Source organism: Pangasianodon hypophthalmus, chromosome 10 (genome assembly GCF_027358585.1).
Source record: "Pangasianodon hypophthalmus isolate fPanHyp1 chromosome 10, fPanHyp1.pri, whole genome shotgun sequence".
In the NCBI taxonomy this organism is placed as follows: domain Eukaryota; kingdom Metazoa; phylum Chordata; class Actinopteri; order Siluriformes; family Pangasiidae; genus Pangasianodon; species Pangasianodon hypophthalmus.
In genome coordinates this window covers 17,638,000-17,661,632 of record NC_069719.1, presented here as the reverse complement: position 1 = coordinate 17,661,632, position 23,633 = coordinate 17,638,000, and the positions used below count along the sequence as shown (strand labels likewise).

At 39.9% G+C, this 23,633-nt stretch overlaps 1 protein-coding gene and 1 long non-coding RNA gene across 2 annotated transcripts; both read right to left on the bottom strand.

The window, feature by feature from the left end:
- Positions 1-1,146: 1,146 nt before the first annotated feature.
- Positions 1,147-23,334, bottom strand: LOC113539009 (uncharacterized). Its single transcript, XR_004579019.2, has 3 exons — positions 23,064-23,334; positions 1,556-1,682; positions 1,147-1,392 (listed from the first exon to the last, which is right to left on the bottom strand). It is a non-coding gene; the product is annotated as an uncharacterized LOC113539009 (long non-coding RNA).
- sox11a (SRY-box transcription factor 11a) lies at positions 4,267-7,342 on the bottom strand. The gene has a single exon (XM_026933757.3). It carries the CDS (start codon positions 7,196-7,198, stop codon positions 6,059-6,061), a length of 1,140 nt encoding a protein of 379 aa, XP_026789558.3. The 5' UTR covers positions 7,199-7,342; the 3' UTR covers positions 4,267-6,058.
- Positions 23,335-23,633: the final 299 nt, after the last annotated feature.

The following is a 23,633-nucleotide window of genomic DNA, read 5'->3' as shown; positions in this document are numbered from 1 at the left end:
TCAAGAAAAACAACACTGCATATGTGTGCGTGTGCATATAAGTGTGTGTGTTCAATATTAACTCTGAAAGGGACGCTGTTATGGCAGAAGGTGTGCTAACCCAATTCGTGGCAGCACTGAATTCATTATGAAAAAAAAAAAAAAAAGCTTCTAGTCACCCACGCTTCCTCAAAAAGCCTTGGGGGAGGAGGACTGGGGGGTTGATGTGCTAATTATTTACTCAAGCTGCAGAGACTTTCAAATTAGACCCCGTGCTGATGCAAACGGTGAAGGGTTGTCCTAATGGGGTAACCGGGGTAACATATGAATTGAGGGAGAAAGCAGGGGACGTTGAGGATTACAATGGTCACTGGGCAGAGTGCACTGGAGAGGGCCCCTATAGAGAACAAGAAAAGGAGAAGCCAGGCCAGGGCCCCGGAGCAGTATTAGATTACAGCCACATTTGAATGGCCAAGCGTCCGCTGCTGGTCTGCTGAAAACCGCATACCCTTAAGCTATTGTCCTTAACTGCTTGTGCAGAGCTTGGGAGAAACTGTCTTTTCATCTACCACTCTCCAAAAGGTTTGCTACCTTCATCGCTTGTCTGATAATTGGCGGATTAAAAAGAGGAGGTAGAGTGATGGGGGCGTTTTTCATCCATTTCTGTTCCACTGTAAATGGAGGGAAACAGAAATAACTAAGACTGAATGAGATGAGATGAAATTGGGAGTGAGGGGTTGTGAGTGGCAATCACTCTCCTTCTGGAGTTAACATGGCTCTCTCTCTCTCTTTCTCTCTCTCTGTCGCTCTCTCTCTCAAGGGAACCAAATCAAAAGAGGGAAAAGAAGGATTGCATACCTAAATCCATGCAACTGGGCAGCAGTCCAAACAGACTGCACCTAGTAGATAAAGAAAACAAGGGAGTACTGAGCACTAATATTGTTCTCGGTAAAACATTCAATGTGTATTTTCAGCTCCAGACCAATAAACCCCAATAACCTAGGCACTGTGTGAATTTTATGGAGACCATACATCAAAAACTCAATGAATAAAAGCACTTGATCTAGCATTTTGCTTTCTGTAGGCACACTTTTTTTTTAACAGTAAATTAATGTTCTATGCAACTATTCCTGCAATTGTGTACTAAGATTCATTCCACACAAAGTTGTCATGTAATTTTGCCAAAAATAGCCAGATTTAAACAGAATTATGAAAGCAGCCATAAATACAGGAAATACTAATTATTTTCCTCTGAATTGTATTACATTACCTTAAATTGCATCAAGATTTTCTGTGTGAAGCATCCAAGAGAAACAGAGTATCATTTCTATAATATTTCTGCTGTGTTTCGCTTTTTGACAATGTGTTGCACATATTGGTCACTCTTCTAGAGAGAAAAAAACACCTCCTGCCCTGTGGAGCAAATGAAACATCTGCTCAAAGTGTTTGCAGTTCTCTCTTTTTTTCATTTAAAATGATTTACCAAATGAATTCTGAGAATCTACCAGGCTTGGAAAGTTAGAGGGTTTGCCTGTAGTGAGTGACAGCTTTCAACCAGAGTCTGTCAATTTCCTACCTGTCGTGCTCGTGGTTGATATCGAATGCACATCCCTCCATGTGGAGAGGTGTTGGGGCAGGGGAAGGCCCCGCGAGGGCATGGCGAATATCAGCAGGCCAGATGGAGCAGACAATCTCTCAAGCGTCTGTCGAAAGGCCAACACATGCAAAACCATTAACATGGAGCACAGCCTGGGGCTCGGGCAAAAACACTAAGGGGAAGTTAGGAGGGAAATGTTTTACTAGGAAAAACTGGCATGCGTATGGATAAACATAAAAATACGCAGATTACCACACACTCACACACATTTGTCTTACTATCCTTGTGAAGAACTTCCACTGACTAACTCTAACCTTAACCCCAGTAACCAATAAGAAAACTTCTGGCTCTTTTATGTTAAAATATTCAATTATTGTTTATTTTAAGAAAGTTTTACAGATTTCCTCATGGGGACAAATCAAATGTCCTCACAAGGTTAAAACTGTCAGATATTCCTATCCTTGTGGGGACATTTGGTCCCCACCAAGACATAAAAATATTTTTCCACACACATTCACACACAAATATGCCCAATGTGCTGCTTGGTCACACAGCAGGAAATTACAATCCCAGGCTACAGCACAGTATGTACATAATCTTTTGAAATAAAGACTTATTGACAAGTAATTCTGCTAAGAATGAAAATCTTTGGATAACTCATTTGGTAAACACTGCCTATATCAAAAAATTACACATACACAGCAAATACAGATAATAGCAAGAAAATAGCAGAAAATTTCAATGAGTAGTAATGAGTAAATATGAAATGTACCAGTTGCATGCCAACGAGCTTCCACTGATTACTAAAGTCCCACAAGACATTACTATCTCAGTAATTCTGTGACTTTCTGTAAAAATAAAAAGAAGAAGAAGAAGAAGAAGAAGAAGAAGAAGCCCACTGGACCTTTCGCATTCTCAAAGCATGCATAACAAAAACAAATATAATTCTCAATGAACTGTTGATTGGCATGAAATGCCAAGAATAGTCCACAAATGACAGAAACACACTAGGTCTACGCAGGAGGTGTGTAATCATTGTTCAGTGAATGCATTCGAAAGTGTACGGAGGCCCACTGCTGTCAATTATTCAGAATCTAACCGTTTTGCTTCCCTTCAGTTGGTTGTGATTTGCAGCGAGGTCTCGAGGCAGGGGAGAATCATCTGCCTTTTGATACAGTAGTGTAGATTCTGTTGACCTTTTTTTTCCCCTACAGACAGAAGCAGTGCCTCTGAAACAGTATGGGTTAGTTCGAGAATCTTGATACCATTCAGACTGCAACAGGATCTGCAAAATTACTAAAGATTAAAATGATTGACTACTGCTACACGAGGCTAAAGAATATTGCATAGATGATAAATTTCATGCTTTCCCTTAAGCTAAGATTTGTTCTCATTTCAAACAACCTGCAGATCTGAAATTCTTCGGTGCTGTCAGCTCGCTGACAGAGTGCTTTATGTAGATGTCACATACGACATTTGGCCGAGACATCCTGCTTTTTTTTTTTTTTTTTTTTTTTATGAATGATGAGAAATTACATTTCCTTTGCCACCCCTGTTTCCCCTACTGCATTTGGCATAGATACTATCTTGCTCAGAGTCACCCGAGCATTTTGAATTTCGATTTATTTAAAAGAGGAAACGGGGAGGAACTGCAACGGGTCACTAATTTCATTTTGCCACGTTGCAGCGGCATTAGCCCTGAGCAGATTTTTCAGAGGAGCACAAAATCAATGCACACATTCTGTAGGGAATAGCCTCCTGAATCCATTAGTAATTTTGACCAGCAGGTCAAGTAAAGTAATAGCTAGATAAATGTTTTATTACAGATTCTCATACTGACTAAATGACTAAGGCAAACATATATTGCACATCCATGCATGTGAAATATATTGTGTGTTAATACAGACAGATGACGTCATGCACGTGTGTTCTCTCAGTGACCGCTGTCTGACACACAAAAAGGGATTGTCTTTCTCTTTTACTCTCAGGGAATGGACACATGCATAGCTAATCTTAACCATATGACGTATCTAAATTATTGCTATCACAATAAGGATAGATAGATAGATAGATACATAGATAGATAGATAGACGTTTTTCTTAAGCCAGAAAATAGTGTCCAGAACAGAACAGTTGAGTGTCATTAGTCAAAGTAAGCCTACTGAGTGTGTGAGATGTGTGCATGTCTGTGTGTGTGTGTGTGTGTGTGTGTGTGTGTGTGTGTGTTGGGGAAGTAGACTTTGTGGGGCACCCACGCTGTGCCTCTACTCTTCACTCTAACAGACCACCAGAGTCCACCAATCACAGTGCACAGCTTTCAAACAGCGCAAAATTTGATTTCTTAAAGGAGCCGCAGTCTTGCCTTAGTGGCAACGCAAGCAATGTGAGCTTAACTCAAAAGAGACAGATGAGATAATGTTTCTGAAAAAGTGCTTGTAAACTATTCAAAATTACATACATCAAACATGGGGTAGCTTCCAGACTCACATTACTGGTTATTTGGCATGTCAGTTATGTTTATGTTGTATTTTTTATGTCATGTCAGGTTATGTCAGGTTACACAAAATTTGCCTGATGTGTTTTGAAAAACCTGTCAAAGAGTATTCAAGTAATATTTCTCTTCAACACACACACACAATCCCCCACCACTTCCTCTAGCTGATATCCTTATTAAGAAACTAGAAGCATGGTTTATGGTGTAGATATTTATTTATTAAAACATGAGTCAAAGAGATTCACACTTGGAATGTGAGGCAACTGCTGCTCAATGTGTCACCACTTCTCTTGGTTTTCACATTCCCGAACACATATTCAAAACAGACTTCATGTAAGACCCACATCAAATAAACAAAATCTGCTTAAGTGCAAGAAACCAAAAAATACAGGTCTATGGTTGCGTTAAAAAAGAAGGCAGTCTTACGATGAACATAAAACGTTCCATCATATGAAACAAGGACATGGAATGTACTTTTTTTTTTGCTTACTTGACATTTTTTCAGCCAGCTCACCTACAATCAATACCTGCCAAATTTTATTCTTTTTTAAACAGGGTCATATTCTATAGATTTCTTGTAGTAAATCAAAGGTTTTTTAGCGGGATACTGATTTTATTTTTTTTTCTCCACAGTAATGCATCATATCATGTGGTCATTTTCAATTTCTTTTCCATCAGTTCCAGCTGATTACTTTCCTTATCACTGTAAAGACAGACTTCAGCATGGTGACAGATCATATTGTTCATAGCCCACATGTCTGCCTGGCCACCCTTTGCTACAATAAAAATGTAGATGGTCTGCATTTACAAGTAAATATATTGCACAAACAAACAAAAAAAAAAAAAAAAATGAAGGGGAAACAGTATGTGCCGTAAGAAATAATAATAATAATAAAAAAAATCCAGTTTCACACCTGCGATTTGGGACCCATCCACATATCACGAGTATGATATACATAAACTCCTAACTTTTACTATTTTACAGTACATATACAATCTGGAAACTAGTACCAGCATGGAGGTACTTCTCTCTCTCTTTCTCTCTCTCTCTCCCTCTCTGGCTCCCTCACACACACAAATGCCATTATGTTCTACAAATACTGGACGAATCTGATCTACAACTGTACAAAAAAAAAAAAAAAAAAAAAAAAAAAAAGCTTCAAATCACAAGGCATTGCTGAGTCGAGTCGGAGTTGATCTGGGACTCGCTTTTGCATGCTCAGACAAACTGATGTGTTAAAGAAGTGCCTGAAACTCACTGAGCGCGCGGTAAAGAACATTCCCTTTTTTTTTTTTGCACTGTACAAAAATACGCCTGAAAATAGTTTGCTTTCTTTTAAAAACATGAGGTCTGTTTATGTATCAAAACGGGTCCTCCGCCACCTGCGACTCCGCAGAGGATGAAAATAGGCTGCTTTAAGGTTCACACCGGTAAGTAAACGAGAATCGGGTAGAAAAACGGAAAAAGAAGACCTTTCAAAAGAACAGAAACGACCGTGTGTTTTTGTTTGTTTTTTGTTGGGTTTTTTTTTGAAGTTGGCGTCCTGAATGAACGGTGAAAAAAAGTTCACAGATTCGCTTCGAGTCAGTCCACAGTCTTAATGAGTTCATCTCCCTGCAGTTATAAAGAGGGTTAAAGATGCATAGAAGTTCTCAGATTTTTTTCCCCACTGCGGCCCAACTGTAGTCGATCGATATATTTGTAGACCTACAGAAAAAAATCCTTAAAACCCTGTCATGCTGCCAGAAAAAAGTCTGTTTTCATTTACGCTTTCTTCCCTTTCTCTCTCTCTCTCTCTCTCTCTCTCTCTCTCTCTTTGCTACAGTACCATTCTTCATACGCATCTACTCCTCCAACCTTTCTCTCTTCTCCCCCAAACTGCTAAGCAGGCAAACACCACAAGGTGATGGAGGATCACAACAAACAAGCGTGTACATGACACGTGAAATTCATCATTTTTTTCAATCCTTCAGCCGTTATTACTGATTTAGTACGTAAACACCAGATCGGAAAAGTTTTTCTCGAGCCAGTCGCCGGCGATCATTTCGCTCAGCTCGGGTGTGCAGTAGTCAGGGAACTCAAAGTGCGAGCCGAGGCTGCCTTCACTGAACGAGTCCAAGTCCTTATCCACTAGGGAGAGGGAGAGATTTGAAGCGAGGCCGCCCGACTCGGAGCCCTGCGACGCCGCCGCTAAATTGAGGCTAAAATCGAACAGCAGGTCATCCGAGTCCTCGCTCGAGCTGGACGATGTGGACACGGAGCGCGCCGAGGCTGGGGATGAGGATGAGGAGGAGGATGAGGAGGAAGAGGAGGAGGAGGAGGAGGCGCACGGCGCGCTCTGCTTGGTGATGTTCTTGAAGTTGTAGTAGAGGCGCGCGCCGTGTGGCGCTGAGCTCCGCGTCGCGTCCTCGTACATGCTGGCGGTCTCCGGGTCTGCGCCGGCGCTCAGCGTGGGACTGGCGGGGACTTTAGCCGCGCCGTACGCGCGAGTCTGCTCCTCATCGTCCAGGTCGTTCAAGCGCGCCCGCGTCCTCTCCTCCTCGTACTCGTAGTCGTCGTCGTCGTCATCATCCGTGAAGTCACTCTTCACGATTTTCGCCACTTTGGCACTCTTGTACGCGTAGTCATCCGCGTACTTGCTTCCAGACTTACTCGTTTTCAGTTTGGGACACTTCTTGTTGGAGGCACCGCCGCTTTTCGGCATCTTTGCACACTTCTCAGGAGACAGCGCCGATTTGGACGAGTTATTGTCCAGCTTTGGTTTTTTCTTCGGACGGTACTTGTAGTCAGGGTAGTCTGCCATGTGCTTCAAGCGCAACCGCTCGGCTTCGCGGATGAACGGGATCTTCTCGCTGTCCTTCAGCATTTTCCAGCGTTTGCCCAGGCGCTTGGAGATCTCAGCGTTGTGCATGTCCGGCGACTGCTCCATGATCTTTCGCCGCTCGATTTTGGACCATACCATAAAGGCGTTCATGGGCCGCTTGATGTGGCCGGTGGCTGTCCGGCACCAGTCCGGGTTCATCTCAGAGCCGGGCACCGGGCTGCACGCCATAAACTCGCTCTCGTCGGAGTCGGTCGCCTCTCTGGACAAACTCTCCGTCTCGCAGTTCTCTGTCTGCTGTACCATGCTTCTGTTTTCCCCCTCGCAGCACCTCGTCTCTCCCACTGACAGAGTCTCTGTGCTGTATATTTCACCTGTGCGCGTCTGCTCGCTGCCTTAACGCACGCTCATCCACTCTTCCCAGAGTTACAAACCTCCTTCTTAACTAGTTTTTTGCTTTTTTCCTGGGCATGATGTCACGACGAGCGCTCCAATCACAGCCCCTCGGCTCCGCCCCTCGCACCCTCTGCGTCTCCTTAACCCTTTTGGCGCTCCCCGCTGACGCCTGGCCACTGCCGAGCGCAGGGTTACCAGATTGCACACCCACATTACTGAGCGTGCTATCTCTATTTAAACCAGCCTAGAAAAAAAAAAAAAAAAAAAAAGCCCTGAACTGTGTTAGATACAACGTGGACTCTTGTTGATTTTTCCTCATTTATGTTATTAAAACATAAAACATTTGTGTTGAGTTTGTTTGGTTTATATAGCTAGCTATAAATTGATTAGTGATTGAGATGAAAAAGGTTGATTCAATCTGGCAACCCTACATGCAGTCACGTTGTCCAAGATGCGCATATCAGGACATATTATAAATCTTAGGTATAGATGTTAAGCAAACAAAATTTTTTCAAAATCCAGTTATATATGTTCAAGAGTAGCACAGAACTGAAATCTATGAATGTGGATGGAAGCAATTTTCTGCCCCTCCCCCACCCTGTTCAGGTTTTTTTTTCCCTTACACTTCAGTAGGATACTGAAGGTGGCGCTTGGACACTGTTCCTGTGTGCACAAGCACGCGTGTTGCTTTAGCTGTTCTGCATGAATTGACTGAATATTAGAGAACATAGTTCAATAAATAATGTTTGACTTTGAAGTGGGTTTTCCTTTGGCCACGTGATTTATATGACAATATGTAGCCTAAATCTGACATGCTTGCTGCTGGTTCTTGTATGGTTGCATTTTACATTTTCCTTCATTGGTAACAAAGCTATCAACCATGAACTAAACAATCTTCTCTGCTTACACTGAGGTTTAGTGTTTAGTATAAATTGTAAGCACAGGAACACTAAAATCAACTACAACAACAAAAGAATAAAGGTTCTCCACATCTCCAAAGGAATAATCTATGCCAAGTGACTAACTGCTCAGATGTCTTGCCTGGATCACTATTCTCAGTAATAGATTATAAATAAACATTGTTTTTTTTTTTTTAAATAACGAAGGAAAACAACACTGTTGATACTGTGTGTGTGTTTAGTTTGTTGTATCTAGAGCCAGCACTTGGCTCTAAGACTGTGTGTCTATTCCCACTTCGTAGTTCAGGGATGCTATTGGAAATGATGCATTTGCTCAAACTGTGTGAGGTTTGATTTTGTCCCCTAGAGGGCAATCACTAGCCCCTGCTAGTGCTGCTATTAGTTGCCCCTGTTTGAGACCTGTGTTTTTTTTTATTCTTCTCTGTAGCTTGGGCTTGGATTGGGATCAGGTATGCTGATTATTGATATGCTTTCAAACCAATTTATACCATAATCCTGATTTGGCCTGGACTTTGTAAGTATGTAACAGCCATGTCATAGAGCTCTTAAACCCCTATGTGTGCTCGCTTGTTTTTATATTAAACTGTCCATACCTTTTACAACTGCCACAGTCATTTCTACAGAGCGATAAAAATAACAACCTTTTATCCAGAACTCACCTATTACAGTGGAGAGAGCAAGAAGCCTGTCTCTGTCCCTTGCGGGAAGAAAGAGAGGACAAGTGTGTGTGTGTGTGTGTGTGTGTGTTTGGGGGGAGTTGGGGGTTCTGGTTGTATGTGCAGTCTTGCTGCAATTTAGTCTGGGTTGCATCATCATGCACACACACACACACACACACACACACACACACACACACACAAACACACACACACACACACACACACACACACACACAGGGCTGAATAAGAGTGGCTTAATGATGTGCTGCTCATTAGCATGGCTCGTTAAGGGCTGTGAATGAGGTGTGAGTGTCAGCTGCTGCAGAGGTGGGAGTCATACAGAAAAGGGAGGGTCCCTCTGCGCAGAGAAATCTGAGACGCCCTCTGCCCCACGCCTGATACACAGACCCACATATACACGAACACACGTGCAAAGAATGTGTGAGTCTGTAAACAGATAAGACACTAATACTGGTGGGCTTTTGTCTTTGCATCCAATCATAAGTTTTGGGGTAATTTCTCACTTGTCCTGCCTCACGACCAGGAAAATAATTAGGGATGATGTAAAGGCACAACAACCTTTTCAGAACACAATTAATAAACTGGACGCATGTTAAAATATGTATTGAAATGAATTCCTTCTCACTTAATCGAAAGACAGCCCTTAAACCATGCAGAGCTACGCTTATCATTAAAATGCAATTCACATGCGGAATAAAATCTTTGTTTGCTTATCTAAATCTCCCCAAAGCAACTGCTTTTCCTTCACAGGAGCAGTGAAGCAAGGATCAATACAAAGGCGAACTGGGGGCTATCTGATCCTGCAAACACAATTCATCTCCTCCACATAGCTTCGAGACAGGTGGGTCTACTCTGCATGCTATCTGATGGGTCAACAAAAGGGGGAAAGGGAGTTGTTTTGGGGGCACATACAGACGCAAATGAAGTTCTCACTCACGTTGCACACTCCTGAACGTTCTATCCTCACAGGACAAAGCCTTTCCCGTTTTAAAGGATGTTTTTAATGCTAATGGCATGAATCGCCCATCCGTATTCAAATACTCTGTAACTATGCAATAGGTGAAATGTTCATCATGATGTGCACTGTTATCTGAACGGTGTGGCTAATATTCTTTAAGAAGATAAAGTGGTATGTGTGGAATGAATAATGCTAGCTTTTTAATGTGGGCAAATATCATATAGAGCCTGAAATCTCTCTCCCAAACACCATCTGTCACACTACAAATAACGCTACATCTAATAACACAGAGAACTTTTAGAAGACACTATAAGATAGTAATGGGTTCTGCAATGACATCATTCTGAGTAGCTCTGTCTATGATTTGAAATTAAAAATAGGAACAGTTCCCTTGGATTAGGCAGAAAATATTTAGTTTATTAAGATTCCATCATTCAATTTCTCTGTATAGTGATACTTCTTTGCTGTGTTTTGCTCAGATGGCATTGACACTGTTTTCCTTCAGGTTAATATTGTCCCAAGTGTTACACCAGGACACCAGGAGTTCAAATGAGAGTTAGGATGAAGGGAAGAGAACGTTGTTGCTTCATATTTTCCAGCCAATCCAAATGCACCTCTGCTTAGCAGTGTCTCGACACAGGAATCTTGCCATGCATGAGCCAGCTGATGGCTGACACTTCTCTAAAATGCCATTAAGCAGCCCTCAATCCAGACCAAAGCTGGGCAGCTCTCCTCCAACCCCCAGGGCAGAGCACTCTTTACCAAGCCTCTTTCGTGGCTGGAAACCTAAATGACCAATTTAGTGAGAAAGCCAAAGCCACCACAGCAAAGTGGTGGAAAAAATGAAAGCAAAAAGAATCACAGGAATTGAAGCAGCAACAGCTGTGAAACCGCCTTCCAGCTCCTGGAATTCATTGAGAAAACACATGCTGAGACTTCTGTTCAGGGTGCCGGTCACTCGTTCACCCACGAAGGTGAAACATGGGCTGTTGTCACGCTGCTCCTCTGAGCTTAAAATCTCCCACAGTGACATTCACCCATTATCATTTTGCTACATCTCTCAGTTCACCTCAATTTTGCTGTGGCATTTAGGAAAATTTTAATTCATTGTACAGCTACTTTCTGAGTGTTTGTGTGTACTCTGTCTTGGGCCAATAAACATGCATTGAGCTTGCCCTCGGGGCCCAAGGACCTGAGTAATGAGAGTGTGTTTAGTCTAGAGAGACTGGGACAATGTTGATGGATTGCATGGCTATGGGTTAACTTCCTCTAACACACACTAAAGCATTGAGAATGAGCGAGCGTTCTGCTGATTTTTGTGTGCCTACGAGGTATGTGAGAGAGAAAAGCTAAAACCTTTGAGTCACTTTCACAGTTACCTTGCACAGCCTAGTGCATGGACATAAACTTCTCAGTTTATGGTTAATCAACTTCATCAAGAACGAAACAGTCTGTGGTGGGGGAAAAGAAAGCAGCGTATCTCTACCAAGTCAAAACAGGACACGTGAAGAAGTTTCATGCAGCAGCTGCGGGTGCGCTTAGTCACACTTTCAGGCATGCCCTGTATTCTAAAGCTTTACTAGTTTATGAGCTCTGCACGACAAGCACTACTGCGCTACCTCAGGCAGCACTACAGACGTGTTTTAAATCCTGCGGTTAACAGCTTTAATGATTTACAAATGAATGGCTAGATTACCAAAAATACAAAAGAACAAACGTATATTTGGGTGATTCCATGATTGAGGTGCCATTTATCATTTGTAACTCTTAAAAATATGATTTGTTTTTTATAATTTGTTTCATTTAACCTATAAGGGAATTCAATATTTAATTTAAGAAAATATGAACATGTTACCATTTAAAAAATATGGTAACATGTTATTTCAGGTAACAACCAATTTTTTATAAGGTTTCTTTGCTGATAATGGCTGCATTTTGCTCATAAATGGGGAACAGGTTTTTAGCAGAGAATGAGCAAATTCAATCAAAATCAGTGGTATTTTATTGAGGCTCTATGTTTATCTGAAACATGCACATAAGTTGTTATGAAGGACTATTTAACCATGCTGAAAATATAATTTACCTTTACTTTACACACATATTTGGGTTAAGGTTAGAGTAAGAGTTAAGTTAATGTAATATCATTGGTTCACTGGTATATTTGGCACCAGAATCGTGGAATCACTGGTTTTCTTTTCTCAAAACTTTTCATTGCCATTTCTTTGAATTTTCTTGATTTCTTTCATTCTAGTTTTCTTCAGTCATCATGAAGTATACATAGTGGATATATATATATAGATGTTTTAACAATGCCTACACTACCTTGATTTAACCCCTAGTGTACCTGATTTGACCTTAAACTCAGTCAGTAGGTCCAGATATACATTCTTCACTTTTGTAAATACATACCTATTCTATGAGTTTGACAGTAGTTCAGATAATTCATAATACTCACTGAATGTATTAATACAGGGATTCCCAAACTAGGGGTCATAACCCCACATGGGTTTGCTTGATTTACAAATGGGGTCGTGAGAGAATCTCACAACTGACTCTTTTGTTTCATTTAATTATTTTACAAATTGGTATAAGAAATCATTTGGAAATATTTTGAAATTTTACTGGGAGTCACATTCAGACAAGCCATGTTTAAATTAATAGGTGCTATATTAGTTCTTTTCACTATGGTGATACACTGCACTAGTGTAGTTCATGATGACAGCGGGAAGTTCTAAGAGAGACAGAGCTCGTCAGTCTGTTTAACATCGCTGTACATAAAATAGCTAAACATTTTACAATTTCGACTTGTAAACTTTGGAAACTTTCAACTGGGATGTTTTGGCTCTGATGTGTCATCTAATGAATGTCACTTTTAAATCTTTCAGATGTAGTACATAAGATAAACAGAGAGGGCGCGAACAATGCTGCTCATGTTGCCACTGCTTTTGCACATTCAAGCAAAATCATGTGTCAAGTATAAATCAGGCTGCTTTGTGTCAGGCTGTATCACACCACCCTATAACAACACAACACTTACACCATGTCACAACACCCTATAACAATACAACACTTCCCACTAGACTGCTAAGTCAGTGCAAGGAATATTCCTTTGGTTTTTAGTCACTTACATTACAGTATATGTAAGTTACTGACATAAAATGTTCAAATGTTACAGTAATCCTATATTATAAATCTGGATTAAAAAAATGTAGGGTGATCATTAAGAGAGATAACCAAATAACTAATTTAAGGAGTTAATTAAATACCTAATCTCAGTTATGTCAAGAACTTTTGGTACATGTAATAACATAAAAAAAAAAAATAAAAAAATCATGCTTTCACACTTAAAAGTAAGCCCATCTCTAAAAATTAAAGTAAAAAAGGGACACACAAGAAAAATGTAGTTCCCAATATACTCTTACATCTTCCTACTCTAGTGATAATCTCAATAAAAAATGACTGTTGAGCAGATAAAAAAAGACAGATCTTTCTTCTGTAGCTTCTTCCTCCACAAATGGAAACACATGAGACTTTTTGTAGAGCAGTTGCCTTTTTAATGAGGGAAAAAAGAGATCTGCTTTACCATGTTTGATCATTCAGAGCCTGGATGGAGGAAATTGTTTAAAAGTGAGCATGTTTTCACAGTAAATTTGTTCAATGTGGCCACAGCTCTGCTTAATAGAGTAATGACCCGCGAGGCGTTTCACTGGAGCTGAGAAGGCTGTTTAAAGGGGGGCAAAACATACCAATAAACATCTGTGCAGAATAAATATGCACATTTTCATTCAGTTCACCTCCAGACCTCTTTTCACATACTGGAACGTGAGAGTTTGCAAAGAGAGATGTTTAAGAGAACAGAGTTCCTGGCCATCACATGGACATTCCATATTCCTATGAAGATTCAAACTCCATTAAGGCTTACAAATCATCACTGTGGTCTATGGTAATAGGCATTTAACAACAACTTCTGATAATTAGTTTCAGCACCACTCGATTAGTTGTTTGTCACTTTGGGAAATTTGATCCAAGCTGATGCCTTTAATGTGCGAGTTTAATTATACCACGTGTAATTACATCGTCCCTCTCAGGTACACCGAAAAACAAATTTATATAATGAAGTGACTGACCTGAAAATATTGCATGCTTTTATGTGTACATCTGAGGCATATGAAAGAATATTAAGAACAACAATCACATTATATTTCATATGTGGATTAACCACTGTGGTCATTTAAAAAAATACAAAAGGGTCAAAAAAATAAAAAATGCTTCTTAATTTTGTCCGAAGGCTGCTCATTTTACAGAAAATTGTTAATAACATATAAATATCAATTCTAATATCAAATATTTCTGAAATTATAAAATCACAAATTAACAACACACAACACTGTGGCATTTATTTTTTTTAAAAAAAGAATATTCCTTTTTTGTTTTTTAAGAAAAATCCTTTTTGTCTTTAACCTATAAATAAAATAAACTAAAAACTATGTTCTTTAATTTGTCATTTTCACTATTGGCCAAGCAAATATAATTAGATTGATTGCAATGAGTGAAATGGTTGTAGGCCATTTCAAAAAATAAAATGAATCATCTACTTTATTCACATAACATGCAACATTGTTCAAAGTCAAGGTCTAAACATAGTAATCGTTCTATCGTCAACTTACAGTAGTATTATACGGTTCTACATGGGTACAGAATGAATGGCAGACAGAATCTTTTTATAGTAAGGTCATATTACACTGTATATGTAAGCACTATGTTTGAACTCCACATATTTCCGCTCTAGAAAATGACAGTTGATGTGAGATGTACTGAGGTAATTGCATGTAAAATTTACCATTCATATAATCAGAAAGCGATATCAAACAGTCTCTAAACACAGCCCGAATATTCATATAAAGCCGTTATATTAAAATGCTAATTTCCATTCTCCTCTATATTGAAGTCTTTTGTTGTCAGAGTATTAAGTGTGCACTCGCTACCTTACTGATCAGCAAAGAGTGTTATCTTAGGGCTGCTATAAATTCTGTCATTAGAATGCACTGGGTCAAGGATAAATTTGACAGATAACATTCCTTGCCCATTATTCTCAGAGAGCAGGTAAATGGAGTCCTGTACTTGTGCTGAAAAACAGAGTAATCATTCAGGTCATCAGGCACTGGCCATATTCATTCTTCAGCCAAGTAATAAAGTGAAGAGGTCACACTGAGTGAGACAATGACCACTGCGGCCAAAATTGATGGGCTAGAAAGGCCAAAGAAATCCATGTTAAATCAAAGACATTTAGCGCTAATGAAAAACCCACTGTAAATTATCTTATGAACTAATCTATTAGCGATAATGAATTCACACTGGCAGTTTAACCTTAGTTTTGCGATTCATTATAGCTGAGATTAACAAGGGATGGAACTTAAGCGGAGCGTCTGCGGGGAATTACGTCTGGGGGCCTGTTGTCAATCACGTCTTGCGTTCTGGTGTCTTCCATTAGATGAGACGAATTAAATAAGACTTTCTTCGACGTGGAGAGACGCTTTCCCCAAGATAGTTAACTCTTCATTACCCAAATTAATAACATCCATCTTGTTCACTCTTGCCACACTGAGCTGACCTCTGGCTGTCAAAACTTCCCTGTAAGATGTGATGGATGAGGACCTCCAAACTCATTTCCCAAAAAATCAACTGATGGTCCACCCCAATCCCATCCATCCATCTCCTGAGGCTATGCCACTGGCCACAATATAACGGTGAGCAGTCAAAGCAATAATCGACTTGAATGGAAATTAGGACCTGCATTTTAATTATATCTCCTGCAGCTGTGTGTGAGTTTACAGAGGTACCTAGACAAGGATTAGCACTCGGATTTGCTGGGAATTGTCTCAACACGCAAGCATAGATGATTGATCAATAAATCTGAGAACTCGTTTATGTAAACAGTCGTGTCTTTCACATAGCTGTTATTATGGTATGTTGTATAATTCATACTCAAACGAACCCATTGCCCTTAGTTCCTTCCTGAATAGAGTCTGGGTGCAATCCAGCTCACAACTACTTCCTGAGACGACATTTTACTCCTTCCTGGGAGAGATTTATCTTCCTCCCAGGGGTATGTGTAAGTGTGTGTGCATGTGAGAGAGAAGACAGGTAGCAACGAAGAGGGCACATCAGTGAGATGTATGTGCAGCTCTGGGTGCTTCCTTTTTCCTCACCAAACTCCCACTTGTACCTGTCACTGGGTCAAAGGGTGTGCGCTCGGCTCACAGGATGAACACAAGGGTGAACTCAGTGACAGGAGGAGAATAAGGGAATACGCCGCCGTAGTTAAAAAAAAAAAAAAAAAAAAAAAACTCTGTGTCAGGCTGAGCCTGTGAGACTGAAACAATGAGCTCATCAAGCCTGGGAGGCTAATGCTGACCACATCTCCATCTCACTCTGGATTACGACTCAATCACAGAGGCTTATAGTGTTTAGGTGATTATTTAATCAAGAACTGGACATGTCAATAGACTATGGCTGAAGTTTAATTAGGAGGAGAGGTGACGTCTTGGCTCTTGTTCCACTCCCAAGTGAGTCAGTGCGATTGCTCAGGACAAGTGCAATAGCTGCTTGTAGATGGGAAGATAAATATTAAGAGTGTAACACTTTCTTTGGCCCAGTCCTCAATTATGAGTGCTAATACTATTCATGAACTCAAACACAGCAATGATATTGAGCAGACATATAGTTTCTTATAGAGTTTAGTTGTGATTGATGGAGGTGAACTACATCGGCATGCTAATTGTGGTCAGGCCAGCCTGAGCTTGGCGAAGGCTCATGACTCAGTCGGCTCATCCTGAATAACCCACCATTACTCACATACTGCCTGTTTGCTGATGAAAGCAGAGGAAGGGCTTTGGATCAGTGCTGATCCTTATCATATAATAGCGCATTAGCAACTCCTGACAGGTTTTACACCACGACTCCGCACAAACCCAAATGCAGACATGAGCATGATGAATGTAACTCTTGGATTGAGTTCATCGGCTTTTCGCGTTCTGGAAATGCTGTCTTCTAGACTTTAATAGTTTAAACTGACAGCATGAATGCAGAGCTCATGCAAACTATAAAATATCTCAAGAGACACATGGAAGGGAGGTAATTGGGAAAAAGGGCAAGGTGTTTACCTGAATGTGACAGCTGGAGGAAATCTCCAATTATGCGTAAAGACAGGCCTGCAGTTCTCTTGCATAGTAGTCATCTTTGAGCAGGAAATGGCTTAGCCACTAAGAGAAATATATGGCTTCCGGCATTACAGCAAAAGTCAGAAATCTCTCATTATAACATACAAGAACTGAGTGTGGAAAAGTGTAATTAGGCTGTATAGTGACCAGGGCTAGTGGTAAACTAGGGGTGGTGGCAGGATTTGGGCTTGCATGAAGAGTTTGGAGCCTCATGGCAGATGGGAGAGGCTGTGGGGCCATGGCTTCTTGCGTCCTTATGATGTGGAGCATGTAAGATATGTGCTGGCTAAGATCCATGTCCTTCAGATCACTGCTCCTTCTTTCTCGCTACGATTACACACTTGCACACACATAGCTGCGTTAGCCCTCAGAGGGTGGTTTGTCAGAAAGGGATCAAAACAACATGTGAACATCTAAACAGCAAGTGAATGACGTTGGATATGGTGTTTGTGTAAGCGCTGTGACCAATACCAGTATTGCTTTATTATCCTACATAGTAATAACATATAATTCAAATATGTATTGAGGCACAAATGAATACACTTTCTCAAGCAAGACTGAGCAACCTGATAACTACTAGAACTGTATATAAATATTAATGGCACATATATACAGTGGTTATAGCTTAACTTCATAAATAACTAATTATATAATCTCTGTTTATACACTGTTTACGGATCATAAATGAACTGAATTCATACATCACATTTAGGAATTAGATGTTAATCTTTCTCTTGAAATGTCAGAAAGGAAATTGGGAATAAAAGTATGTATGTACAAAGCGTTCTCACACAGGTGTTTCCAATGAAGCTGCTCTCCCAGGAGCAATATCTGACAGAAGAGAATGAATGGAGATGATAGTGAAAGTGGAGGATGAGAAAACATCAAAAGATTTGGTTGCAGTTCAGAGAAAAACACTTTTGAACAGGACAATGTTCAGTCTTTGTAACAGCAGACAACTTGTAATAAATTTGCTACCTGTGAAATATTTGCACACAACTTTGTATTTGCACAAATCTTTGAGCTGTCCTATTCCCAGGCAGATACGCTGACAAGTACAGGAGTCACTATGTCGGTTTTTAACACTTGTTAGGTGCAGCTGAGAATTTCACCTTCATTTATAGTTTTTCTCTGAAATATGACTGTTCCTGTATTACAGAGCAGGAGTGGATCTGAGAATTTTTTTTTTCCATAAATCTGAATTTATTTTAGAAGGAAGCTTGGAGGGGAACTTCACTATCTGGCTGGTAAATTGCCTGTTAGTTGTCATTAAAAGAGAAACAGAATGATCCTGTTATTATTCAAACCTAGGGAGAGCAGTTGGCACAAATGAGCATTGAATCCAATTTTATTTATTTATTTATTTATTTATTTATTTATTCATTCATTCATTCATTCATTCTTCTGCAGTGTTCTTCGCCATCTTGGCTTCATCGGGACTCACATAGTCTTCAGTTCTGAATATCTCAACATCAATAAGATACTAACGATCATACACTCAGGCCGTGTCCACAGTAATATGGATACCATTCGAAAATGTCATTTTCACAGTCATTGTTTCATCCTTATTGGTGATTTAGCATTGTATCTAAAATGTTTTTCATCCACAGTAAAACACGGAGATGATAGGAAAACAGCTATTCTGTATAAGCAGAAGTAAAATGTGAATGCTACCTATAGAAATGCTACATGTTTTATGTAATGCATGCCAAGAGAGAGGAATAAGTTAAGATTCAAGATTCAAAGCGTTTATTGTCATGTGCACAGTGAGGAAAACCAAGTTTCCCTGTACAATGAAATTCTTTCTTTGCTGTCCACATTGAATGCCAAGACAAATGCAAACTATGTAAAAAATCAAAACAGACATACACATACATACAAACAAACATAATAAAGACAAAAAATTTTAAGTGACGACAGACTCGGAAGGTAACAGCACTGAGCATGCAGAGGTTGAATGTACAGCAGTGTACACACTGCATGCAGAACTGGCAGGAGCTAATTTAACTGCCCTCTGCTTTAGATGTGTTAGACATCAGCATTTTTAAACATGTCCATTTAATCCAATCCATGGCAAATTGTATCTGAAGCTGGATAATGTTTTCAGTAAGATGCGTTTTCTTTGATCGAAAATGAAATGACGTTTCATTGTGGACAGAAGGCCGTATCTCAGAAAGACTTGTAATGGTAACATATTAATGGACATGGCCTCAGCCTCATTCTATATACTCTTGGATTGAAGATATTGGACTACATGATCTCCTGAATTCCCTATAACATGAATTTATTAATTCATTTATTCATCAGTGTCCTGGACAAGGCCACGGCAGATCCAGAGTCTATCCCAGAACACACTCTAGGTGGGAATACACCCTGGATGGGACGCAAGTCCTTCCCAGAGCACCATGCACACAGTCCACTTACATGTGTTTGGGAGGTGAGAGGAAACTGGTGAACCCAAAGGAAACCTACATGGACACGGGGAGAACATGCAATACTTCACATGGACAGAGACGGCGATCGGGGACCCTGGAGCCCTGAGGCGACAACGCTACCCACTGTGCCACCATGCCTGTCTCAAATCATTTCATTTCGACACAATACTTTTTATCATGAACTTGTGAGTGAGTGCTTGGCAGTTATGTACAATGGAGTCAAAAGTATACAATGAAATAGATGAAAAGTCAACTCAACTCTTCTGTCTTGTTTACAAGTGTTGTAAACTATGTGAACACTTTATCAAAGGCTTTACAATAGGTTGTCTCAAGTGTAAACATGTTTAAACATGATATGTGTAAATATGGCTGGCAGTAGGGTGAGGCCATGTCTGGCTCTGTGCACTATGAAAAGAGCCATTGAAAGGGCTCAGAGTGCAGGAATTTATGTTATGTAACATGCCCTATTACGCTGCTGTGATTAGATCACTCTTTTGTTCCCTGCTTTAAACTCAGTGCTCTCATGGCAATAGCACTATATAACACCATGCTTAAGATCAAACTGATCTTCATCCATGGGATGGAGGGAATGAGGGAAAGACAGCTATAGACATCTTAGCTTTTAGTTATGAGTCCTTGTTTTTCAAGGAAGTAATCCCAAGATTATCTCTTCTATTTAAATATCACTTCTATTTAAATGAGTAATCTCCAGTATACATAATAGAACAGTGCAAAATTCTTAGATTCAGTTGCTTTCAATAACACCATATATAACCCTCCCCCTCCGAAAAAAAAAATATATATATATATATATATATATTTTTATATAAAAAAAATATATAAAGGAATAAACATAAATGTGTATCCTAGTATTCTTAAAGCTATCTCACAAAATATGAATACATTTTGGACAAAAATGTTGCATTTATTCCAATGTTAGATAAACTAATAAACACTTACTGCACAGATAATATATAGTTCTTTGGACAATCTAAGCCATATGAACAGTCCTTTATGCTGGAAGCAAGTTGAGCATGGTGACAACTATTGATGGATGAAGCACATACAGGATGAATTTAATGTAGCGTTTCATTCCATATGGTCTGATGTACTCAGGCCAACAAACATATAATAAACCAGAGGTCCATTTATCTCTTCCCAATGTCCATAGCGTATGCTAGATAAGTTCCTCATTTAAGTGTCTTGGTGTTGTGTCTAGGATGGGAGCAGTGGAACTCTGACACTTTTTTGTCCTGGTGCCATTATTGCCACTGGCCAACGAAACAGATCTGTAAAAGTTCTACTCCATCCCTTCACACTGGCTTTCCCACTGATTTAAACAAATACATTACAGCTAAACATGTTAATGTTGCCTATGTGAATCTTTCAAATCTTTTTGCTGGGCTAATTAATGTTCAGCTAATTATTTAACTGATATCCTGAGAATTTGTATATATTATGTAAAAAAGCCAATATACTTTCATAGCAGTTTTATGAGTTTCTAAAAAACAACTCGCAGGCAGTTTCATGTATCATATGCTGGAATAGTCTTTAAAAATTGCACATCTTTCCCAAATGCGTAGCCTGATCATGAAGCTTGAGATGCATGCATTGGGAATGGGATCCCATGGGACCCAACAAAGAAAGTCTAGGAGTGTTTTTTTTTTTTTTTTTACTCTCATGCAGGTGGGAGTGAGATCAAAGAAGCGCCATGGTGATTAACATGAGAGTGAATTGGATGCATTGTGACACATTTACCACATTCATTCACTCATTTACAGTAACTGCTTTATGTCACTGTTAAATTACAAATTTGTTTATATTTTAGGGAATAGAACCAACTAGGTTCACTAGAAAATATGCAACAGGCAGATACAAACAAAAATAACAACGGAGTGAGAAAGACTGGTAAACATTTCTGTGGAGGAGTGTGGGATTGAGGGTGGGAAGAATGGGTCACCGAAAGATTCAATGATTCAAACACTGGCCAGTTCAATGGCAGATGAGCAAATATTGGCCAAGATAGAGCGGATCGCAATTAACGCATATCTAAGAACACTGAGAGATAAGCGTGTGCCAACTTTCTAAAATATCTGTTATATAATCATGAAGCTCATCAACAGCAACTGCACAAAAGGAACCATCCAATGATTTGTTTATCTTAGTGTCTCGTTCCAAAAGACAGACTCATTTACTGTCTGAATGAAATATGTCAAAGAGGGAAGACTATAACTTCTATTAAGGACACACAATGTAAGATCTGCTATTTTAGGGACCATCAGTAGCAACAATTTGTTTGCAATGATGCCAACAATCACATAAGGTAAAGTGGACATGTTAGCACTGACGGCAATGATTTATAATTTGGTTATCATAAAGAGGGACTACTGTTACCCCACTAATCATTTAAACATAAATAGTTATTTATGCACATGGACAAGATCTAGGAATGAGAATTTCCTCTAAAACTACCAGTTTTGCTTTGCTCGGGGCTCAATATTTACAGATGGGGCAGCAAGATGGTGCAACAGTTATCACAGAAACTTCACGGTTTCTCTGGTTCAATCCTGAACTCAGGTTACTGTCTGTGTGGAGTTTTGCAAGGGGTTCCTCTGGGTTCTCTGGTTTCCTCCCATGTTCCAAAAGCATACTGTTATGTGGATTGGATATGCTAAATTACCCATAGGTGTCAATGTGTGTGTGTGTGTGTGTGTGTGTGTGTGTGTGTGTGTGTATGATGCGCTGCGATAGACTGGTGTCCTATCCAGGGTGTATTCCAGCCCTACATCCAGGGTTCCTGGGATAGGCTCGAGATCCACCATGAACCTGAGCAGAATAAAGCACTTACTGAAGATGAGTGAATAAATAAATGAATGTTCAAGGATGGCTGGTTAGCTAATACTGTTATATGGGGCAATGTTAGCTGCTTGTTCAAATTTTTTGTATCAATCCTTAATTTCCCTTTGAGAAACGGTCAATTTTCTTTTTCCCTTATCAAAATCAAAGTACATTTTTGGACAAAAAGAAGTAATTACGCACATGGGCATCCAGTGGTCCCCACAGGCTAGACTAAGCTCGCCTAATCTTGTTTGAAATACTCCTGATGTGTTCTTCTCTTGATTTCCTTACAATGCTTCCACAATTTGTTTTTTAAAAGTAAACGTTTAAGTGTAAATGAATTATGAATCACACTGAGCATCAGGTGGTAATCAGACACACCTTCTGACATAACCTCACTCTGATCTGATTTGTCATCGCTTTGAAATTCAGATAATTGTTGAAAATCTCCAAATAGTTGCCAATAATTGCCAATGTTTCAGTGTTATGTAAACTCAAGATGGTGATAAAGTGTGCTCAGTGCTCAACCTATGCTGTCAGATATCAGGAAGAAATGCAAAGCTGCCATAATTGGTAACAGATTTATGGGATAGTATCACCCTCTCTCTCTCTCTCTCTCTTTCTCTCTCTCTCTCTCTGATTGTCCTCTCCTTGCCCTCAAGCTAGGGGCTCTATTTGTTGAAAGGAAACCAAATCCACTCAAATGACCTGTTGAAAACGTTACCTTGATTTGCTGATTTTCCTCTGGTGAGAAAGAGAGGATGAGACCAACTGATTACTTTTTTCCATCGTAAGAAGAGGTGTCCATGACCAGAAACAGAGACAGTTAAACAGAAAGGCACTGGGCCAGACAGAAAAGTCTTGATGTTACAACAAGGAGAAGTATTCAATAACTCTGAGCGTCCAGGCTGGGTTCCAGCACCTGTTCTCACTTGTCCTGGGTTGACATTTTAAACATATGGGTATTCAGCAGGATCTACTTTTTTGCCAGTTGCTTGAATACCCCTTCAGCCAGTCCACAGCTGTGCACAGTAACATTTTACATGTTGCTTTTAAAGAAAATGCTGGTCCCTCCCAGTTCCACCAGATTTTCCTCTGTTTTATATCCAAGATCCATATGTATCTTTATGATTTGGAGTTTGCTTTGCTAAAACATCTCAACTTAAAAAAGAAAACAGGCTTCTGGTCTAAATAGGACTTGGAAATATAGAGAGTTTGTTGTCTGGTAATTGATATGTAAATCCTCTTTCATCTCAGAAGCCGAAAATATGGCTGACTTAAAAGCATGGCACAT

Coding starts and splice junctions, on each gene's coding strand:
- sox11a (XM_026933757.3), bottom strand. CDS start 7,198: ATGGTACAGCAGACAGAGAACTGCGAGACGGAGAGTTTGTCCAGAGAG.